Source organism: Schistocerca serialis, chromosome 1 (genome assembly GCF_023864345.2).
Source record: "Schistocerca serialis cubense isolate TAMUIC-IGC-003099 chromosome 1, iqSchSeri2.2, whole genome shotgun sequence".
In the NCBI taxonomy this organism is placed as follows: Eukaryota; Metazoa; Arthropoda; class Insecta; order Orthoptera; family Acrididae; genus Schistocerca; species Schistocerca serialis.
The window spans coordinates 244,784,629-244,806,695 of record NC_064638.1 but is presented as its reverse complement, the minus strand read 5'-3'; the positions used below and the strand labels follow the sequence as shown (position 1 = coordinate 244,806,695).

The following is a 22,067-nucleotide window of genomic DNA, read 5'->3' as shown; positions in this document are numbered from 1 at the left end:
CATCCAGCTTGCCTAAAAATATTGGCACTTCGATCCCTAATAAGCAAAAGGAGAAGTACAAGAAAATTATCAGCATTATATGGATTGGAATTATCTATAACAATCAACTGTCTGTTAGAGCTCATGATGATTCCTCTTCAACAACATATTGCACTTCTGCTTATGTAATACAAGAGGAAGGACTTCAAGATCTCTTTGTTGCGATCAGTCAGCCATTCATTGATAAAAGGCAGGCTTTCATGACCAGTATTTGCATCCTTAGTGATTTTTCTTCCATTTGTCCTCTGCATAATTTACGAGCAATGTTTAGTAAATCGGCATCTGTAATTACTGTAGTTACTGTAGCAGATATTTTTAACTAACATATTGTGTTACAGCTAGTTTACCCTTAAAGAGGAGTAACGCTGTATATTATCTGCATTTATTGTAAGTTAACACTGTTTTAGAGTTTACTAACAACTATAATTAACCTCAAAACGTTTTAGGAAACTAGTAATATTTACCAAAGCCAAAGCAAAAATGCAGCCCCACAATGAATGCTGTTCTTGAACACGGGATGAATTGGTTGATGTTTGTAAGCAACTGGAAATGCCCGGACTCCTGTCAAATGATTGGCAGCCACTACAAATCAGTGTGTTGGAAGAGCTACTGAGAATCGTGCACCTGTGATACCTGTATGTGTATGGATCCTGTCTCCTCTGCAGAAAGTATATGATCTGTCATTACTCATCCACTTGACTGTGAGTGGTGTGTCAATGGTAGATCTAGGCATCCTGTATATGGTGGACAGTGACCAAGGAGGACTCAGCATGTTATACTGATCCCCCTAACCAACAAGTTTGAGGTGCTCTCTCACTGGAACTGAACCACTGGGATTCACTTCACCTGTTTCGGGGAAACCCGTCTTGTCCAGTGTCAAGAAGAGGCAAATGCAAAAGGGTAGGCGTCTACTAATTGTCGGCAGTTCAAACGTACAGCTAATGGTGGTACCCCTTAGGCAAACAGCAACAAGGGAGAGGATAGTGACACCCGGTGCAGTCAGTGCGCATGCCTGGGGGCCTCATTCAACATGTTGAAGAAGCTATTCCAGCAGTCACTGAGGGAACAGGGAGCAATCAACTGTACATTGTGGCACCCATTGGAACAAATGATGCCTTCATCTGGCTTCGAGGTCCTACTTGGGTCATTCCCGTGACTAGCAGAGAAGGTTGAGAAGACCAGCGTTGAGAAGACCAGCCCCGGGCCTGGAGTTTTAACGAGGCTTACAATTTGCAGCATTGTCCCCAGAACTGATCATGACCCTTTGGTTCTGAGTCAAGAAGGAATGAACCAGAGACTTTGATGGTTCTGTTACTAGCTAGACTGCAACTTCCTGGACTTGCACCATATGGATAAGAACTGTAGGGTCCTCCTAAATCGATCAGGTGTGCACTACACATCAAGGCTGTTACTCAGACAGCTGACTGCGTGTGGGAAGCAGAAAAATGTTTTTCAGATCAGGCAACTCTCCATGAAGTTCAGATAACAATAACTGTAGGAAACCCAGAAGTATCAGATGAAAAAAATTGCCTCCCACAGGTGAGACTATTAAAATCCTAATGGCAAACTGCCAAAATATTTGAAACAAAGTCCCAGAGTTTGAAGTGCCCAGGAAAAGCAGTGAAGCTCACATAATACTAAGATACAGAAAACTGAAATTGATAGCAGTGAGATTTTTGGGGAAAATTTAAGTGTATATCGAAAGAATAGGCAAATGGGAAACAGAGGTGGTGTATTTGTCGCAGTAGACAAGAAATATAAATCCATCAAGATAGAAATCAAAGCTGTGTGTGAGATTGATTGAGCAACTCTCGATATCAGAGGTGGACATAAAATGATAACTGGATCCTTCTATCGCGCACCAGACTCCTGATGCAACCAAAAACTTTACAGAAAACCTCAGTTCAATTGTACACAAGTTCCCCAATCATATTTTAATCATTGGTGGAGACTTCAATTATCCAACAATTAATTTGGAAAATTACTGTTCTGTTAGTTGTAAGCATGATAAGACATCCTGTGAAATATTATTAAATGCCTTCTCTGGAAACTACTTAGAACAGATAGTTAGGAACCCCACTCAAGACCTAAATGTACTGAATCTAATGGCAACAAATAGACTTGACCTATCTGAGGATGTCCACATCAAAAAAAAGACCATGATGTGGTTGTAGCGCAATGATTACTGACAAAATTACAAAGGACAACTAAAAACAGTAGAGAAAAATACATTTTCAGTAAACTACATAAAAAATCAATAGTGTCATATTTCAATGAGGAACTTGAAAAATTCAACACAATGCAGGAGCATGACAGGAATGACGGCTCAAGTTTAAAAGAATAATTGACCATGTACTGGACAGATACGTTCCCAGTAGAACAGTTCATAATAGGAGGGAACCTCCACAGTATACAGTCACTGTAGAGGAACTTCTAAAGAAACAGAGATTACTGCATAGTAGGTTGATGTATCCTCTGCCATGCACCTCACAGTGGTCTGCAGGGTATAGGTGTAGATGTACACATAAAGGCAGTAAGCTGTTGTCCACCGTATGTTTCTGTAACTGTTCAACATGTCCTTTTCTCACATGACATCATACAAACCACGGATGGTGGGCAACAGACAAATTTCATGTACCTAGATTTCAAGAAAGTGATCAACATGGGCCCCACTGCAGACTGCTGACAAAGGTGTGAGCACGTAATTTAGGTTCCTAGATGTGCAAGTGGCTCAAAAAATTTCAAAGTAATAGAACCCAGTATGTTGTCCTCAATGGTGAGTGTTTATCAGAGACAAAGGTATCGTCAGGAGTGCCCCAGGTAAGTGTGATAGGACTCTTTTTGCTCATTATATTGATAAATGTTCTGAAGGATAGGGTGAGCAGCAATTTACGGCTGTTTTTTGATAACACTGTGGTGTATGTATAGTGTGGTGGACATGCTGTGAGATGAGTGAGTAGTGGTGACAGGCTGTGGGGCCCAGGGCAAACACTATTAACTGTTACAGAACTTTTATTGATTTTGATACATGACATAGCGAGGCTGGCAACTTCTCGTTACTCCTGGCTGGTTCTGATGAACAGGCGGTGGCTTTTCCACTCGTATCCAATGAGACAGAACCCTGTGTTGCTGAGACTGGCAGCCTTTGGTGGCTACGGCCATTGACATCAGCAGCAGTACGTGTTGTTCTGCAACAGTGTTTCACTTAGGCAATGGCCACTCAGCTTTGCACATGACCGCAGTGGTGGTGTGTGAAGTTTTCTGTGCGGCAGAGTCAACTCGCTGCCCTCGGACAGGATTCAAATAGAAACGCACTGCACCATCAAGCCTACAGGAATTCGGTGTCAGTGGTGGCAGGAATGGGCAACACGTCAACAGGGCTGTGGCACCGAGTCCTGTGAAGGACTTAATGTTGGTGGCAGGCGCATCCCAGTCTTAAACCCACACCTGCTGCCAGCAGTGCCTGGTTGTCTCGCTGTCCGACATAGCTCTGGCATTGTGGCAGTACAGCTGGCTCCAAGCGATGACAAGTGATCCCTGCCTCAAAATCCAGACTTATTTATAAGCCTCCAGTGCCCATTTGTTCCACTAAAACCTGGTGCCTAGTCATGTTGCCATACCAAGAGACTCACGCCAGTGTGGTGATACTCTCCCACTTGCTACACAGTTACCACTGTGCAGCATCATTTGCCACTGAGGTTGGCGATCCTCACTTTCCAACCCAGTATACTGTCCTCAATGGTGAGTGTTTAACGGAGACATCTCAAGGAAGTATGGTAGGACTGCTTCTGTCCCTTATATAGATAAATGATCTGACGTGTCTTTATTGTTACCCCTTGTTGCCACATTGATGGATCTTAACACAATGCTCTAATGTGCTTCCACTTCTCCTTACTTTTCTTAAGTCTAATAATTTTCTGAATGAGAATTTCATTCTGCAGCGGAGTGTGCGCTGATATGAAACTTCCTGGCAGATTAAAACTGTGTGCCGGACCGAGACTCGAACTCGGGACCTTGCCTTTCACGGGCAAGTGCTCTACCAACCAAGCTACCCAAGCTTGGGTAGCTCGGTTGGTAGAGCACTTGCCCGCGAAAGGCAAGGTCCCGAGTTCGAGTTTCGGTCCGGCACACAGTTTTAATCTGCCAGGAAGTTTAATAATTTTCTGTCTAAAGTCTAGGATGAAGCCCTACGCTTCCCTCCCCTATGGACAAGACCCGGTCTCTCAGGTCTTACCCCGACCCGGTACTGTAATTACTTCTACCTTTAATCTCTAAAGCAAATACCCTATAATAAATCAGCTATCTTAATTACTCAGAAATTACTGTGTTAATCCCTGACTCTATAAATCTATCTTACGTCTCTCACTCGGGGTACCCAGTCTATGGGAACTTGGATTACCCCTGGGTCAGGCTTCCACACAGCTCATCATTTCAAATTTATAAGAGCTAGGCGGAACAAAAAATAGAATCACCATGGCACTAGGAACTGCAACATTCACAGTCACAGATACCTGATGCCTACCTTCCTGATACTGTCCCACGTGCTGCAACATTTGCTCTATCATCTGCTTAATTAACAGTCCCAAATAGGTTCCCAGGTGTTGTTACAGAAAGTGATGGTTTTTACTATCCCCTAGTGACTGCAATAGCCACACCATACCATCTTTAGTCTTGCATCTAGCACTTGTGTTCAAGATTGTACTGCTTCCAAATCCTGGTTCAGATTGCTAGCCAAGGCCCTGATGTTATCTACAATTTCCTTAGTCAGTTGCCAAAACATGCAGTTGTTGTATAACATGCCACTCTCCAAGTTAATCTGCATGGACTGTCACTCCACAGTTACTTTATTTGCCTTTGCTAACCCCTTTATGGCTTCTGCTTTTTTGTTCAACTTGATTAAGTCACTAACTTCTGTTGTCCCGAGGATGGTCTTTAATGTATATTCCACCTCCAGCGTCTATCCATCCCCCCTCCTCTCTCCTGGAGTCATGCAGTACCACTGTGGTCATCTCCTGCGTCTGTTCCTTTAATCATAAATGTGCCCCAAGCAAATTCTTGTGTTTCTTTGAGATCTCTTTCAGATTTCCACTGCTAACTGCTAGCTTGTATCCCTGAATACACTTCCTTCAACCTCAATTTCGTTCTGCAACTCCCAAACATTAAACACTAAACTCAATGATGACCTGTGGCTGGGTAACACCATGTGTGGTAACCTGGAAAACAAAACTCTTCTGGATGATCCTATAGCACCTTCACTCACCTCCACCAAAGAGGTACAGCATCACTAAAGCTAGACTACTACTTCTTTAGCCCCACTCTCATATGGAGACCTGAGGTCAAGAACCAATATCACCTCCCTCACCTCCCCTCCTCCCAGAAGCCTGCTGTATTCAAACAGAATGCCTCAACACATGATAAAACCTACCTTAACATAAACATATAAAGTACATGAAACAACATTAACACCCTATAAACAAAGGAAAAATATTCATAAATCACAAAACCACACCACATATCAATTAATTCCTTGGTCTGAATGTGTAATGAGCATGAGGTTTTTGGACCTATCTCTCCTATCACTCATGTTTCTGTTTCTTCTCTTTTACCTCCCTCCTCGCTTTTAACAATACCTATCATGTAAATCTTTGAATGGTCGTAGACACCCAACATGCACAACTGTTTTCCTTGTTAGCAGATGCAGCTTCACATTTACTGGTGATGTAGTTTCAATTACTCGACATGTGCCCTGGCACCATATTACAATTTCTTTGTCTTTCCCTTCAGGGTATATGGGTTAGATATCATCCATTGACCTACTTTATTTTTATACTGAGGCAATCATCACTTCTTCCTCCTCCTCCAATGCTGCACCCTTCTCCACACTTCCCTCACTGTTCTAGCAAACTCCCGTACTGTCTCCACTTTCCTGCCTTCTTCCTGGCTAATCATGTCAAATGGCAATGTCATGTTTTTTTCATGTACCACCTCAAATGGCGACAATTCTGTGGTAGTGTGTACTGCACTATTAAGGACAGATGTGTGTCCCAGTCTGAATGGTGTGCGTTTACATAACAACCAAGCATCTTCCCAAGTGTATACTAGTGCTTGTTCAGTCCTTCCATTAGCTTGCGGATGAAGTGGACTGTTTCTCAATTTTTTTCACCATTAGTAACCGATACATTTCTTTCATTAGTTCTGAAATTAGGCTTGTCCCTTGGTCTATAAATATTGTCCCTGGCACCCCAAACTTCAATATCCACCTATTCACGATGCTTGTGCAACTGCCCATTGGTTTGGAATTGGCACTATCTCAATATGAAAAGAAAAATGGTCTTGCATGGTCAGCACAAAATTATCACCTGTGGTGTTTGGCTGAATGGACCTAACACATCCACCCAAATGAAACTAAATGATTACTGCTGTTACTTGCCATACTGTTTACACTCTTCATTGGCACTCGGGGCTGCTTGCCATCTCCTAAGGCTGTGACGTATTGCCTGTGCTACAGCTATTTTTCTGCTTAACCTACCTGAATTTCGGTGTTTCTTCACTGGTTTGAGGATTACTTTGTACTGAAATTCAAAGAGTTTTAATGTTCACCTCCTCAATCTACTAGAACGGCCCTTCAAAACCAGTATGTGCTTCAAAGCAGCACGATTCCTCGTAAATTGAACCTTCCTGGTTCAAAATATACCCAAGAGAATGATTTGGCATATCACATAATAATATGAACTCATTTTAAAAGTCTGGGAGCATCAACACCGGACTGAATGTTGATGTATCTTTTAAATGTTGACGTATCTTTTAATATGACAAATTACTCTGGCATTCCTCCAACACACTTAACTCTCTTCTTCAATAACTGCATAAGCGGTCTGGCAATATACACAAAACTCCTTCACAAACTTCCTATAATAATTTGTGAGGCAAAAAGGTTTGCAATTCCTTGGTTGTTAGTCGTACCGGAAACTCTTGCATCACTTGTATTAACCTTAGATTGTCTTCTCACTTCCTTCCTAATGATATGGCCCAGATAGTTAACCTCCTCCAGCACTAAGTGACATTTTTCTGTGTAAACAATTCCCTCAGATGTTGTCTACGACATTGTATATCCCTCAAAAAGACGATTATATCATCAAGATATATGAGACATTGATGCGGATTGAATCCTTTCAGCACACCATACACAATTGTTGGAATGTTGCTGGCAAAAGTTACAATCCGAAGGGCATCCTTATATATTTGTAAGTGTCCACAAGAGACCAAAAATGCCATTTTCAGTCTGTTCTCCTGAGTAACTTTTTACTATCTGTTACAAGTTGCTTTGGAAGACAGACTGAAAATTCCTTAAGTCCACTGTTGAGAAGTATTGGATTTGCCACTAGTTACGTATCACTTACGTGATATTTGGAATTTGTAGGCATCTGTCGCAGTCTCACTATTCAAATGGTGATAATTGCAACAAAACCAATACTTCTTTGAGCCATCCATAGACTTCTTGGGCACAATCACAATTTCTGCGTCCAAGAGGCTACTACTCTCTCTCCTATAATTCAATGAGCCAACTGTTGATTTATAATTTCCTCCAAAAGTATTGTGACAACTGTGGTTTTCTGTAAGGCCTCTGATACACCGGTGCTTCATTCCCATTCAGTGTCATGTGCTGTTTTACTGATGTAGCAGGCAATGGCTGCTGTGGAAAAAACAAATCCTGAAATTCTAGCAACAGGTCCTCATCTGTCTCTTCTCTGCCCCTTTAAAATTTCTCATTAAATGCATTCCCAGAAACATCCTGTGCCTCATCATAGCCAACACCCCATGTTTGCTCATTCAGAACCTCCAGGGTAGTCAATAATGTTTCCTTTAACAACTTAACTTCTTCAGCTCCAAAATTATAAATACTGACAGGTACTACTTTGCTTTAATCCCTCTCTTGTACATGTACAGTACTATGTTTCTCAAACCACATGCTGTATGCAGTACCTCACTTTGCTGCAGAGATTCTATAACACATTAACATGTCAACTCGCGTGACCTTCCGGTGTTTCCTGACACACAAACATGCAAATTGAGCCTTAATATCAGTGCTCACAATTTAGCTGGATTGTTTTGTATACTAGACACTCCTCATGGCAGATCAACATTTGACCTCAATGGTTGTACATCATTACCCCCTCTGCATTTGTTCTTACTGAATTATTTTTGCCGGGAACTCATGTCAGCAGCTCTGTGGTTCCCTCCTAAAATTTAACAGACCCTTCCTTCTCCTGGACCACCTGTACCTCACCCTCTATATCCCTATCGATGACCTACACCTCCCCTTATACCATTCCCATTAAATTGTTGTCCACATCTTATTTCCAATGCTCCTTCATGGCTGGTTGAACTGCCTCTGCATACCCTATTTGTCCACAATTCAAACACTTTATATATATTCAATGCAAATACATATCTTCGATCCCTCGCCCTTGCAATCTACTGATCTCCTTGTATTTGAGTGCTAATCTAACCACTGCATGGAGGTCCTTAGGCATACTCTCCTAGACATCTTTGTTACTAAACCTCTCACAAAAGCATCGAGAGCCCATTGCTTGGTCTCCTGAAGTACCAATTTCTTCACCTCCTCATTCTGCGACAATTCATAGATGTGAAAATTCAACTTTCTAAACTTATCCACTGAGTCCTCCACTGCCTCATTACGCCTTCTGGACACCATACCCATCTTATCAAAAACCTATGTCTAAGTTGATCAAAAGTCTACACATTGCTTAATGCTTCTGTGCAACTTGCAAACAACTTTGCCCCCCCCCCCCCCCCTCCCCAAATCGAACACTACAATCTGCAATAACTGCTTACCCAACTAACCACTTACATTAGCCGATGCCTTGAGATCTTCTACAAAAGCTAACATGACTTCAGATGCACTACCAGAGAAAGGAGAAACAAGGTTAGCAATAGCCAGAACAACCCTCACAGCCTGAGACCAGAACAATTCTATTTCGTGATTTTTCTCGGTCAGTTCATTATTAGGAATCATATTATCCACTCTCAACTGAGCTACCAATTCACTAACCACTGTAAAGCCTTTTCATGGGTGACACGTGTGTCTCACTTTGCCTCTGCCTCAACTTTACTCATTTTCACAACTCAGAAAAACAAGAGAAACAACAATACTAAGGTAGATTAAAAAGGTAGTCTCAGAGTGCTCTATCAATCTACCTCTTCTGTCTAATGAGAAGTCACTATGACTCTACACTGTTACTGATTCAGAACAAAGGGCAGAGTGCCCAAATAAATTATACTGAGTACAACACACAGGCACCAAACACTCATCTCTAGAATTCCCCTTGGACTGCAGTAAGTCAGCCAGCACCCCCGGTAAATGTAACCGTCATGTAATTACCATGATTTATCATCATACAAGAGCAGTCATTCTCACACTGATGATGATACTACGGGCTGTGGCTCACATAATACATTGTGGACTTGCTGGGGGATGAGTGAGTAACTGGTCTTGGGCCCTCAGGCAAACACTGTTTAGACCAGCATCCTTTGGAGGATACGGCTGTTGATGTCAAGCAGTGCTGTGTGTTGTGATGATGACCTTTGGGCGCTCAACTGCGCAGTCATCAGTGCCCATACAAAGTCTCAATTTCTACACAGTCCAATCAAGACACTGCCATGAATGATAATGACAATAATGATGAACTGATGAGGATAACACAAACATCCAGTCACCGGGCAGAGAAAATCTCCAACCCAGCCGGGAATCGAACCTGGGACCCCGTGATCCAGAGGCAGCAGCACTAGCCACTAGACCATGAGCTGCAGACTGCTATGCGTTGTGCTGTGAGTGTTCTGCTTGGGGAATGGCACCTTGTTTCCACCGCAGCCATGGTGGCGTGATTCTGCTGTGTGCAGGACTCAACCAGCTGCCCTTGGAAAGCAGCTGGCACTGTGGTGCCAGGTCCCACTAGAAGCTCAGTGCAGGTACGGCAGATACAGGTGGCAGGGCTGTGACATCAAGTCCCTTGAAGGACTTCATGCTAGTGGCAGGTGCAGCCTGGTTTCGAATCCATGGCTGCTTCTGGCAGTGCCCAGTCATCTTGCTCTGGCAAACTCTGGTGTGGTAGTACTTCTGGCTTCCAGCAATGAAAAGTGTCCTCTGCCTCAAAATCTAGGCTTATTTACAAGCCTCCAGTTCCCATTTATTTCGCTAACACCCGGCACTTACTTACATTGGCATAACAAGAAACTCACAGCGGTGTGGCGGTAAAGCCTCACTTACTAGACAGTTACCACTGTGCAGCACCGTTTACTGCTGAACTCTGCTATCCTCGCTGCGCAATGCACTGGCGTGTTGTTACTGTGACCCACTTGTCACCACAGTGGCGGCTATCGACCCATGGACTGTCAAAGCAACACTCAACAGCAGTTCCATGCTACTTATCCTTACTTTTGTTAAAGACTAATAATGTTCTGTCCGAAGACATACAAGAAGGTGTCATTGTTGAGTGACTGTAGTATACAAGATGACTTAGATAGAATTTTTAGTTTTTGTGATGGATGGCAGCTTGCTCAAAATTTAGACTATAAGTTAATGTGGATGAATAGCAAAAACAATCCCACTATAATTGAATACAGCATCAGGAGGTTGCTGCTAGATACTGTCCCACTGATTAAATATCTACACGTAACGTCGCAAAGCAATACAAAATGGAATGAACACATCAGGTTGCTTGTAAGGAAGGCGAATGTTCGGCTTTGTTTTATTGGGAGAATTTTGGGAAAGAGTGGCTCATCCATAGAGAAGGCGGCGTGTGGAGTGCTAGTGTGACCCATTCTTGAGTACTGTTAAGAGTATTTGGGATCCAAATCAGATTGGATTGAAGGAAAACATCAAAGCAATTCAGAGGCCTGCTGCCAGATCTGTCCTGTAGATTCAGTCAGCATGAAAATGTTAGGGAGATGCTTTGTACAACTCAAACGGGAATCTCTGGAGTGAAGAAGACACTTTTTGGAAAGCACAATTGCAGAAATTTAGAGAGCCAGCATTTGAGGCGCACTGCAGAACGATTCTACCATAGCCTACATACATTTTATATAAGGACCATGAAGGTAAGGTAAGAGAAATTAGGGTTCGTAAAGATGTTTTCACAGAGTCATTTTTCCATCAGTCTACCTGCGAATGGAACAGGATGGTACATGGTACCCTCCGCCATGCACTGTACAGTGACTTGCAGAGTAAGTATGTAGATGTACAGTTATGATGTATGTAGTGAAAGCACAAGAAGTTAGGAACTGTTACAAGACAGAAAAGCATTTCATTATTGAAATTATAAACAACAGAAGAACTTATAGAATTTGGTAACCACAGTCGGACAACAGTACTAGCCTGGGTTAAAAGCTGTAGAAATATAACCAATAATGAGATGGCTGACAGCTGGCAAAGGAGGCAATTTCTAATGTGTAGCAATGTTACTAAAGTCTTTTACCTTCTAACATTTAGAATTTCTAACAGGTTATATCTTTATGCTAAGCTTCCAAATAAAGAATTTTATAGCTGCCTGGCGCAGAGAATCATGACCAAGTGGCAAGCAGAACAGGAAAAATCACAAGTCATTCGAAGAAGGCATTACATAGAAGTAGAACTTACTTACCACCCCAACCAACACCCGGTTTAGTGATCACAATTTATGACGAACGTCACCACGATTTGCATGAGAAGAATTGTGGTATGGATGTTTTATGTCCCACCTGTATCAAATCAACATCAATGCAGTGCCATTTTGTGATAGTTACAATGAGTTTGTCAGAGATCTAAACCACCCATTGTTTTCTTGCAGAAAGGAGAAGCTGCAAGGGGGAAAAACAGTATTTCAGTTTATCCCGTGTCCATTTCCCATGGAATATTATTTCAATATGCAATGAGAACAGTGCGCAAATTCTTACAGCAGCCACTGGATTCATTTTAAAAAGCAGTTTTACTGTTTGAATTTGAGAGTAATTTAATTTATAGCTATAACACCATAGAAGCTGATAGTCTACACTATTTTAATGAGTGTTTCATATGACCTGGGTTTAAACATGCATTCATTCTTGTTTAGCATTCTAGTTGGTTCACTGAACGATATCTGTTCAGAAGTCTTGATCCTAAAACTTTAATGTCTGTCCCTAACTTACGAAAAATACAATAAAGAAACATGATAACTGTATGGTCAATAAAATAAACCCCTCTTATTCTGCCATGGTGTCATGCCAAAAGTATTGACTGATATTACTGACTTTACCAATTTATTGCAAATTCAGTATTCAAACAAAACAATGTTTCTTACTTCACACACTATTAGTCTCTCCTTGGTCCTATAACTGGGTAAATGAGTGTTCCTGCAAAGACTTCAGCTTATTCATACATGATTATCTCATGCTCAGAAATCAATTTCCAATATGCACTGGCACACTGGTCTTAGTTCCTCGCATGAATTCTAAAGCTGCCCCCTGCCATGGTCATTGTAATATACGAGTGACAACTCAATGAACTGTCTTATTTGCTCAACAAAAAAGCCATAGTTTCATACATGAAATAGTGATTTCTGAAGCAGTTCATAATACTTGTAACTGCAATACTTTATGGTAGACTTTCTTGGGTCTGAATTTACTATTATCTTTACCTGTACCTACAGTAGTGATTACCGTGTATTAGGTCTACTGTCTTTAGCACAAAAAGGGGTGCACTATGCTACAACTAACATTTTTGATCACCTTCACAGCGATATAAAATGTCTGAAAGACAGCAAAGTAAAATCTGAAAAAGTTTCTCCTCAACGATCCTATTCTGTAGAAGAATTTCTATTATTGTAATATCTAAAAGATGGTGAGCAGGAATCTTAACTCACATCTGTATATTTAACACAATAACTTTTTAAATGTCAGCATGCAGCCATATTTACAAATTAATTTGTTATATGAATGTAAAATGACTCGTTTCACATTATTATTATTTATCATACAAAATGATCCATAGAATATGAAAGTAGCTAACTAACTGCAAAAATCTGATTTATTTTACTGGCTTCTGAAGTTGGTAAGCAATGAATTACTGAGTGTGAGTTGTTCATTTACGGGTTAATGGAAGAGGTATTCTTGAGAATGTCACTCTGAGATACAGAGCTGCACATGCAACTAGTCAAACTGATCTCAGAGGTCTGGATCTTCAACAGTTATCTCTCCAAAGCCGGGCAGGAGGAGTTGAAGGCTTCTCTGTCTCATATGTCTCTTTGCATCAACTTATTCAATTACTGATTTTTTTTCTTTGACCAATACACACCACTGCTGCTCCAGAAATGATGTAGACTGTAAAATTTACACAAGCTAGTGGATATGAGCACAATTCTCCTTGTTTGTGACTGGGCAATTATAATGTGGTTTCTTCTACACATCAAGGTGGTACAGTCATAGATCTGGACATCGTACAGTACACATTATCAGATCAAAAGTATATGGATGCCACTATGTAATGTGGAATTAACCATTAGATGTCACGAGAAATAGACTCATCAATATAAAAAGAGGTACGGAGTATCACGATGACAGTAAAAAAATAGTAACAGCAGAATGGGTTTGTCAGGAGAGTCCAGCAACTTCAAATGTAGGCTAGGCATTGTATGTCATCTCAGTAACAAGTCATTCAGGATCATAAAAAAACCTTCTGAAGCTGCCCAGATCAACTGTTAGTGATGTGATTGTGAAGTGAAAATGCGAAGGAACAAGCACAGTTAAATCAAGACCAGGCAGACCTCATGTACTGATGAACAGAGGCCCTGAGCATTGCAGAGGGTGGTTGTAAAAAATCGTATTAAGTTAGCAGAAGGAATTAGTCATGAGCTCCACATTGCTACCACCAGTCCAGCTAGTGTACTTACTGTGTGCAGGATGTTAAATAGATTAGAGTACAATGTTTGAGCAGCTCCTCATAAGCCACGCAATTCCGTAGTCAATATTAGGCAATGCTTGAGGTGGTGTAAAGTTTGACGGCATTGGGCAACATATGACTGGAAACGAGTCGTTTGCAGTTATGAATCATACTATACCCCAGTACAATTTGACAGAAGGGTTTGGGCTTGGCAAATGACGGGAGAACATTACTGACCGTCATGTGTAGTGCCAACAGAGAGATATGGAGAAGATGATGTTATGGTATGAAGGTGATGTTATGGTATGAGGATGCTTTTGTGATTTGGGTGTGGTCCCCTTACAGGACTTACGAAAATGGTAAAGGATGCGAATGCTTTTACAGCACTGTGTGCTGTGTACAGTAGAGGAGCAGTCTGAAAACAATGATTGTTCATATCAGCATAACAATGCACTGTCATAAAGTGAGATCTTTGAAGCAATGGTTTGTGGACAATAACATTCCTGGAATGGACCGCCCAGAGTTCTAACCTGAACCCAATGGCATACCTTCAGGATGATTGAGATTGTTGACTTCACTCTAGACCCCACTGTCCGACACCACTATCTTCACTGGTTTTGGTTCTTGAGGAAGAATGGGCTGCCACTCCCTTCAGACAATGAATGAAAAATATAACACTTTTGCTAATAAAGTGTTTACCTTATTTGATCACTGTTTTCGGCACTAACCATGGTTAGAGCAAAGTCTACAAAGAAGCCATGGATTACTCGAGGAATAGGGGCACCTTGTAAAACAAAAAGAAAACTGTATCTGTGAATCCAAAACAGTTCTGATGTTGATGCTATAGCACACTACAAGAAATACTGCTAAGTATTAAAGACTGTAATACGGACATCAAAGCAAATATATTACAAGGAAAAGATAGTCATATCAGATAACAAAATAAAGACAATATGGGATATAGTGAAGGAGGAGACTGGTAGAACCAGACATGAAGAGGGGCAAATAGCGTTAAATGATACTTTGGTGACAGATGTGTATATTGTTGCAGAACTTTTTAACAAACATTTTATAACTGTTACTGAAAAGATGGGGTTGTCAGGTTCCATAGACGCTGCTATGGAATACTCAGACCAGACATTTCAAGTAACTTCCATAATATGAATTTGACCCTCACTACCCAAGCCAAAATAATTTCCATCATAAAATCTTTAAAATCAAAAACATCTAGTGTGTATGATGAAATATCAACAAAGTTAATTAAAGAATGTGATTCTGAGTTAATTAACATATTAAGCTATCTGTGGAACCAGTCGTTTATCAGTGGAATATTTCCTGAATGGTTGAAATATGATGAAGTTAAGCCACTGTTTAAGAAGGGAGATAAAGAAATAGCATCAAATTTCCGTCCAATTTCACTTTTGCCAGGATTCTCAAAAATTTTCGAAAAAGTAATGTACAATCAGCTTTATAACCATCTTATCTCACATAACATGCTGTCAAAGTCACAGTTAGGTTTTCTAAAGGGTTCTGATATTGAGAAGACTATCTACACTTACAGTGAAAATGTACTTAATTCATTAGACAAAAAATTGCAGGCAACTGGTATATTTTGTGATCTGTCAAAGGCATTTGAATGTGTAAATCACAATATCATTTTAAGTAAATTAGAATATTATGGTGTAACAGGAAATGCTGCAAAATGGTTCAAATCTTACATCTCTGGCAGGCATCATCCAACTGGGAACTAATTACATGTAGGTTCCCACAAGGTTCCATTTTAGAGCCCTTACTTTTTCTTGCGCATACCAACATTATCAGATGCCAAGTTCGTTTTGTTTGCCAATGATACAAACATTGCAATAAATAGCAAATCAAGTGTAGTCGTAAAAAGATCGGCTAATAAAATATTTGTGGACATTAATCACTGGTTCCTAGCCAATTCTTTGTCACTAAACTTTGAAAAAACGCACTACATGCAGTTCAGAACTTGTAAGGGGTGTCCCACGAGTATGTGCCTAACATATGACGACAAGCAGATAGAATAAGTGCACAGTGATAAATTCTTGTGATTACAGCTTGACAATAAATTCAACTGGGAGGAGCACACCACAAAACTGCTGAACTGTCTTAACAAATCTCTAGTTGCAATGCAAATTGTGTCAGACACAGGGGATATAAAAATAAAAAAGCTGGCATATTATGCTTACTTTCATTCCATAATGTCATACGGGATTATTTTTTGGGGTAATTCATCAAGCAAGCTAAAGTTTTCCAGGCACAAAAACACGCAGTAAGAATTATATGTGGTGTGAACTCAAGAACATCCTGCAGAAGCCTGTTTAGGGAACTAGGGATACTAACTACTGCTTCCCAATATATTTATTCCTTAATGAAATTTGTCATTAAAAATATATAACCTTTTCAAACCAACAGCTCAATTCATGGAATCAATACTAGAAATAAGAATAATCTTCACAAGGATTTAAAATCACTTAGTCTTGTACAAAAAGGTGTGCATTATTCAGGAACACACATTTTCAATAACTTGCCAGCAGCCATAAAAAGCTTAAGAGAAGCCTAAAGGATTTATTGGTAGCCAACTCCTTCTACTCCATTGATAAATTTCTCAGATGTGTGTGTGTGTGTGTGTGTGTGTGTGTGTGTGTGTGTGTGTGTGTGTGTGTGTGTGTGTGTGTATCTATAAAAACTTCTGCACAATTTCAGTGCAGTAATGTGTTCAAAGTAAATAAGTATTACAGTAGTTCTATTACATGTTTATTATCTTATAAATAAAAAAACTTTTTTTATTTTAAATTCAGTGCATTAGTGTTTGTAAAATGATTCTTTCATATAGTGTTTATTAAAAAAAAACTGACCATCATTCCACTTGGGACCTGTGGAAGGTACATTAGCTTATTTGTTTCGGTTGTAAATATTTGTCATGTATTATTGTTTTTTGAACATGTTCCACATCCTGGAGGACCTCCTCACTACGGATCAATTGGAATGAAAGTAAATCTAATCTAATTTAAACAATCAAACAGCTCAGAACACAGTTCAAGTCAATGTAAAGCTGTACACACACTTCATAGTAATGTTCACTTTTAATCAGACCATGTACTTAATGCCAAACTTAAGACAGACAATGTTTTCGTGTGTTCAAAAGACACTGTATATTATAATGAAGATGAAAGAGTCCAACATCCAAGTTGTAATTTATATATTTTGTCGTGCTCTAGCTTGAGTACCTTCTCAAATTTCCTCATTATTTCACAGCCAACATCAATAAAAGTGCAAGTAGTACCTTTTCAAATGGTGGAATGATGATATTCAGTTTCTCAATATAGGCAGTCATCTTCATGTGGCACCAAACATTTTAATTTTGATTTTCTGTTGGATAGAACTACTTGAGGGCCACTAAAGCTGCTGACGTCCAGTTTTGTCTTATTTCCTGATGTAAAGTTCCTGACATGATAAGGGGCATAGTGCAACAGGACAAGGCACTGTTTCTACATTTGGAGGAAATCTACAGAAAGAACAACATAAGTGGCTTAAAAAGTTTTCGCAATTACAGTTTAGTCTATTTTTGTAATTGTACGTCATAGCATTTCTTTTTCTCTGTTCCGGTTCACACTAATGAAGCAATTCTCCTGTGTTTTGAAAATAGTTTATCTGTTAGCCTTTGTCCAGGATATTGTACATATTTATGTTTATTGCTTTGCAGAACTGTTATTGTGTGTGTATAGTTTTCAAACGACACACATTTAGCTAAGATTCCGGAAAAAGTAACGAATGTTGTCTTTTGAGTCAAAACCAAATGTTTTTGCAACTTACACATTTCAGACTTAAATTTCAGAAATGATGACTAAAACATTGAGTTTCGCGCAGAAATTGATTTGACATAGGTCCTTTAAAAGAGGTTTTTAAATTAATCTGAGAGTACTTGCAAGAAAAGTTTGATTTACATACACACTGTGCAAGACCCATCTGAATAGCTGAGGGCAATGACACATCACTTACAGAATTTGGGGAGTGGGGGGGGGGGGGGGGGGGGCAATGTTGGGCCCGTTTCATAGCCGTCACCATATTAACAACAAGGACTGGTGGTTTCCCCACATCTGACAAGGTAAATTCCAGGCTAGCACCCACATCCTGGCTCAGTTATACAATTCGTAAACATTTAAAAATATTCACACAGTACCACACGGAATAACACTCGACACAGACAGTTGGGGAACCAAATTTTTTACTGAGAGGGAAGGTGTGGTGACAGGAAGGACATGCAGCCACCCTCTACTATTAAAATTGACAAATCCATAACATGCGAGCCCATAGAGAGATGGGATAAGGTCAGAAAAAATAAGAAAAGACTTATACACTACGCAAGAGAAAGGAGAGAAAGCACACAGCGTGCCAGAGGATTCTTGCCTAGAATGTGTCATTTTCCATTCTGCATGGATTTGTAAAACTACCAGTTCTCCGTATTTACCCAACACCGTTTTGCAAGAATAATATCACATTCCTTTCGACAATACCCATTTAAGTTTCCCAATAATTTAAATTACACTTCTGTGTGAACCATAAAAATCTGTAAGATCCTAGTAGCACAAAGGTACATGAATTCCTTTGATGTGTTCTATAAGACTATACGTTATGATAGGTCCCGAAGTGTCTTGATCCTTACCAGATGCATTGCAGTTTCCCACAAATATCTCAAGTTCTCCATTTGCTTCCCCTACTGCCAATTTAACACGGCCATCACACTTCATATTTCTTCATAATATTACATTTGTTTTTAAATAATCAGATAATATATAAACATTTATCACAAATGATGTAATTTAACACCAATTTGGTGGGCACTGTACACGTCTCCTTATTTGAAAAGGGCTATCATTCAGTACCAAGGTAAAAACTGTCCATGCCATTCTGGTTGGTTGGTTGGTTTGTTTGTTTAAAGCAGTGGGTGGGGGAAGGGACCAAACTGCTTAGTCATAGGTCCATTACTCCAGTTAAAACAACCATACAGAGGAAAGAAGAAAACAAACGAGACATAGAGCACAATACTGAAAGGAAGGAAATACGACAAGAAGGACAGAAAGGCAAGAAACACTACAAAGAACAAAAGAGGACAAGAAAACCACAGACAGATGCAAGAAAGAGGTAGAAGAGATTAAAACAAGAAAGCAGATTACCAAGGCTGGCTGACCATGAGAATAAAAAGGAGAAGCCAGCCTCTCTGCAAAACATTAAAACCCCCACCCTAAAAGCACTTGGGTGGAGGATAGGACAAAGGATGCGCGCTAAAACTTAGATCAAATAATAAAACCCACCCTCATGGATAAAACGTAAAACTAAACCTGCTGTTGATGCATTGTTGCCCAAGACTGAAAGTAGGGTGCTATGAAAGTTTAAAGTCCATCGCAGAGAGGCTAAAGTGGGCAGTCCAGCAAGAGGTGGATCACCGGTGAGCCACAGCGACACTGAGGTGGGTCCTCGCAGTGGAGGAGGTAACCATGTGGTACCCACATATGGCCTATGCGGAACTGACAAAGGACAACTAATTTCCTGCGAGAAGCCCGCAGGGAAGACTTCCACACATTCACAGTCTCCTTAATAACACGCAGTTTGTTGTGCATACTGTTATGCCATTCCATCTCCCAAAGGCGAAAAACCTTGAGGTGTAAGACAGAATGCAGGTCAGTTTCAGAGATGCCTATGAAAGGAAGCAGTTTCTGCATAGCCTGTTTGCCCAGGCTGTCAACAAGTTTGTTGCCTGGAATTCCGATTTGTCCTGGGGTTCACACAAACACCACTGGACTGTTCCAGGGCATACAGGAACTCCTGGATGGCCACTGCCAAAGGATGGTGAGGGTAGCACTGGTTGATAGCTTGTAAGCTGCTCAGGGAGTCAGAACAGACAAGAAGTGACTCACCAGAACAGGAACGGATGTACTGAAGTGCAATAGATACAGCCACAAGCTCTGCACTGAATACACTGCAGCCAGTGGGCAAGGAATGCTGTTCAGTATGGCCTCTGTGGACATAGGCAAAGTCAACATTACCAACAGCCATCGAGCCATCGGTGTAAACAACTTAGACTCTCCGAACACGTCAAGAATCAAGAGAAAGTGACAGCAAAGAGCGGCGCAGTTAATGGAGTCCTTAGGGCCATGCAAAAAGTCCAGGCGAAGCTTCAGCAGAGGTGTACACCATGGAGGTGTATGTGAATTGACCTCACATAGAGGTGGTAAAGGGAAGGACTCCAGTTCAGACACAAGGGATTGCACGCGAACCGCAATCTCTAGCCCTGACCTGGGCCGCCAATGCGGGAGATGAACTGCCGCAGGTGGACAAAGGAGACGGTAATTCGGATGCTCAGGAGAACTACGAATGTGTGCAACATAACTGGCGAGCAGTTGTGCAAGTAGGATCCGCAATGGAGGGACTCCGGCCTCCACCAAGGACACTGGTCACCAGACTCTTTCTAAAAGCTCCCGTCGCTAGGCGAACGCCACAGTGGTGCACTGGGTCGAGTAAATGCAATGCTCAGGGCACCGCCGAACTGTAAACCAGACTCCCATAGTCAAGGTGGCACTGAAAAAGGGCTCTGTAGAGCGGCAGCAGTGTAGAGCGATCCGCAACCCAGTTGGTGTTGACCAGGCAGCGGAGGGCATTGGGGTGCTACCAGCACTTCTGCTTAAGCTGACAAAGATGAGGTAGTCAAGTCAATCAGGCTTCAAAAACCAATCCTAAGAATCGATAGTCTCCACTACAGCGAGTGGATTGTCATTAAGGTATCAGTAAAGTTCTGGTTCTGGATGAACAGTGTGACACCGACAGAAGTGCACGACACACAACTTAGTGGCTGAAAACTGGAAGCCATGGGCTAGAGCCCATGGCTACACCTTGTGAATGGCTCCCTGTAGGCATTGCTCAGCAACACCAGTACTGGAGGAGCAGAACGAAATGCAGAAGTCATCCACATAAAGAAAATGAGAGACCAACGGTCCTATAGCTGCCACTAAAAATAGAAACACACTGAATATGGATCCCCGTGGAACACCATTCTCCTGAATATGGGAGGGGGGGCGGGGAGGGGGCGAACTATGGGACACACCAACTTGGACAAGGAAAGTATGGAGTGACAGGAAGTTTTGGATAAAAATCAGGAGCACGCCCCAGAGACCCCACTCATACAATGTGGCAAGGATATGATGTCGCCATGCCATGTCGTATGCTTTAATGAAGTCAAAAGACGGCAACCATGTGTTGGCATCTGGAAAAGACTGTTCGGATGGCAGACTCGAGGGACACAAGATTGTCAGTGGTAGAGCAACCCTGGTGGAAGCCGCCCTGACATGGAGCTAGTTGGCCACGTGACTCCAGGACCCAATCCAACCGCCGACACACCATACGTTCCAGCAGCTTACAAAGAATGTTGGTGAGGCTTATGGGCCAATAGCTATCCAGATCAAGCAGGTTTTTACCAGGATTGAAGACCAAAATGATAGTGCTCTCCCGCCATTGCAATGGAAAGACGCCATCGCACCATTGCAATGGAAAGACGCCATCGCACCATTGCAATGGAAAGACGCCATCGCACCAGATCCGGTTGAAGATGACGAGGAGATATTGTTTGTAGTCAGACGAAAGATGCTTATTCACCTGACTGTGGATCTGATCTGGCCCAGGAGCTGTGTCGGGACAATGTGCAAGGACGCTGAGGATCTCTCACTCTGTAAATGGGGCATTACAGGGTTCACTGTGGTGTGTAGTGAACAGGAGGATTTTCCTTTCCATCCACCATTTGAGGGTGCGAAAGGCTGGGGGTAGTACTCCAATGCAGAGGTTCAAGCATAGTGCTCAGCAATCGTGTTTGCAACGGTAGATAACACGCCATTGATGTGAACGTCAGTGACACCTGTTGGGATCTGGTATCCAAAAGGCGTCTGATATTCATCCAGACTTGGGAAGGTGACATATGGCACCCAGTGCTTGACATGTACCTCTCCCAACAGTCCTGTTTCCTTGTTTTATAAGCTGGCGAACACGGGCACAGAGCCACTTAAAATCTATTAGGTGCTCTAGGGAAGGGTGCCGCTTATGTCGC

General features: G+C 41.4%; 1 protein-coding gene across 9 annotated transcripts in view; it reads right to left on the bottom strand.

Moving 5' to 3' along the window:
• LOC126467058 (uncharacterized) overlaps positions 1-22,067 on the bottom strand; it is a 59,344-nt gene that overhangs the window by 30,993 nt on the left and 6,284 nt on the right. Inside the window, exon 2 of one of the 9 annotated variants that reach the window (XM_050096436.1) lies at positions 11,700-11,895. The exons of 7 other annotated variants lie outside the window; for them this stretch is intronic. Coding sequence is in view for 1 of the 2 variants with exons in the window: in XM_050096435.1 (XP_049952392.1) it covers positions 17,259-17,315 (57 nt within the window). In the remaining variant the exon portion in view is untranslated. Of the gene's footprint in view, positions 1-11,699; positions 11,896-17,258; positions 17,661-22,067 lie in introns of those variants that run through there. One more of the 9 variants, XM_050096435.1, reaches the window with a different exon arrangement.